General features: G+C 37.0%; 1 protein-coding gene across 2 annotated transcripts in view; it reads right to left on the bottom strand.

The window, feature by feature from the left end:
- LOC119582014 (protein FAM136A-like) overlaps positions 1–1168 on the bottom strand; it is a 13772-nt gene that overhangs the window by 7448 nt on the left and 5156 nt on the right. The window contains exon 4 of one of the 2 annotated variants that reach the window (XM_037930207.1): positions 579–662. The exons of the other annotated variant lie outside the window; for it this stretch is intronic. Within the exon in view, the coding sequence (XP_037786135.1) occupies positions 579–662 (84 nt within the window). The remainder of the gene's footprint in view (positions 1–578; positions 663–1168) is intronic. 2 annotated transcript variants of the gene reach the window in all.

Raw genomic sequence — 1168 nt, 5'->3', positions numbered from 1 at the left:
AGTGGCATGGGTTAATTATGTGAGTGAAACTTCAATCCCAAGCTAAGCAAAAAAATTACCACAAAGTACCTCTACCATGGGAAAAAGCTGGGAAAAACTTTAAAAATGGCAAAACTGTTTTGATAGCCAGCCCATACTAAGTTACTGGCATATATGAAAGCCCTAAAAATCTGTAGAGGAACCAAAATCATATTATTTAGCAGCAACATTGTTAATTGGTAATTTTCAATATCTAAATGAATCATGACTACTTGAAACTGATATTTCACATTCCAATGGTCTATTCTGCCAAAGAGAAAGAGCCAAAGACATATTACAACTTTGAAGCTGCTAGGCAAGTCAGGAGAAACTGGACAAACAAAGCAATACTCAATTGTTAAAACTGTAACATACTTGGGATAGAGCTACCAACCAATAACTGTCACACTTGACACACAATAGCTTTGTTTAGACTTGTCAGACACACCAATCAAAGCTGGTTTTAGATTTTAAGCAACTTTCCACTGAACATATGCTAACAAGTCTATACACTCAAAAATTCCCACAGCGTTATGTTCTGCGACTGCTCTTATTCCTACCCCTCCTATCCCTAGAGCTGCTTGCCGCATGAAACTCCCTGCACTGTTGGCCATGGAAAACGATGAACCACGTTGGGAGGAGTCCTGCCAGGAACAAGTCTTCTTTATAATACTTATAAACTGATGCACTTGCTCTGTTGTCTCAGGAAAAGTTCTTTATAGTAAATATAAAAAAGACATCTGTTTTAATTTCCATATAATAAACTTTATTTCTCATAGTGATAGAAAGGCCACCAAAGATACCAGAAGAGACCCATGACAGCTGCAGTATATGAGGATGACTTAATATCAACAACTGAGTATTAAATGAAAGTTGTGTTTATATACTGCGGCCAAGCAATAGAGAGGAGAGGTCTAAAGATAGGATAAAACTGATTGTACTGATGGGATTGGTAAGAAGAATGAGGAAAATGTACAAGTACAAAGGTTCTCATATGGAGTATGTTGGTGAAAAACAGAATTCAGTTATATACTGTAAACACTGTGTCGTAAACAATTCCACAAGAAGTATTCTGAATTGCATGTTCAAAAAGGGGCAGAGGAGAGACTACTGAGGAAGACAAGACTATAGAAGTTGATAGAGGTGTAAC

This window comes from Penaeus monodon, chromosome 15 (assembly GCF_015228065.2).
Source record: "Penaeus monodon isolate SGIC_2016 chromosome 15, NSTDA_Pmon_1, whole genome shotgun sequence".
NCBI classification, from domain to species: Eukaryota; Metazoa; Arthropoda; class Malacostraca; order Decapoda; family Penaeidae; genus Penaeus; species Penaeus monodon.
Note: the sequence above shows the minus strand (reverse complement) of the source record. Positions and strands in the feature narration are given on the sequence as shown.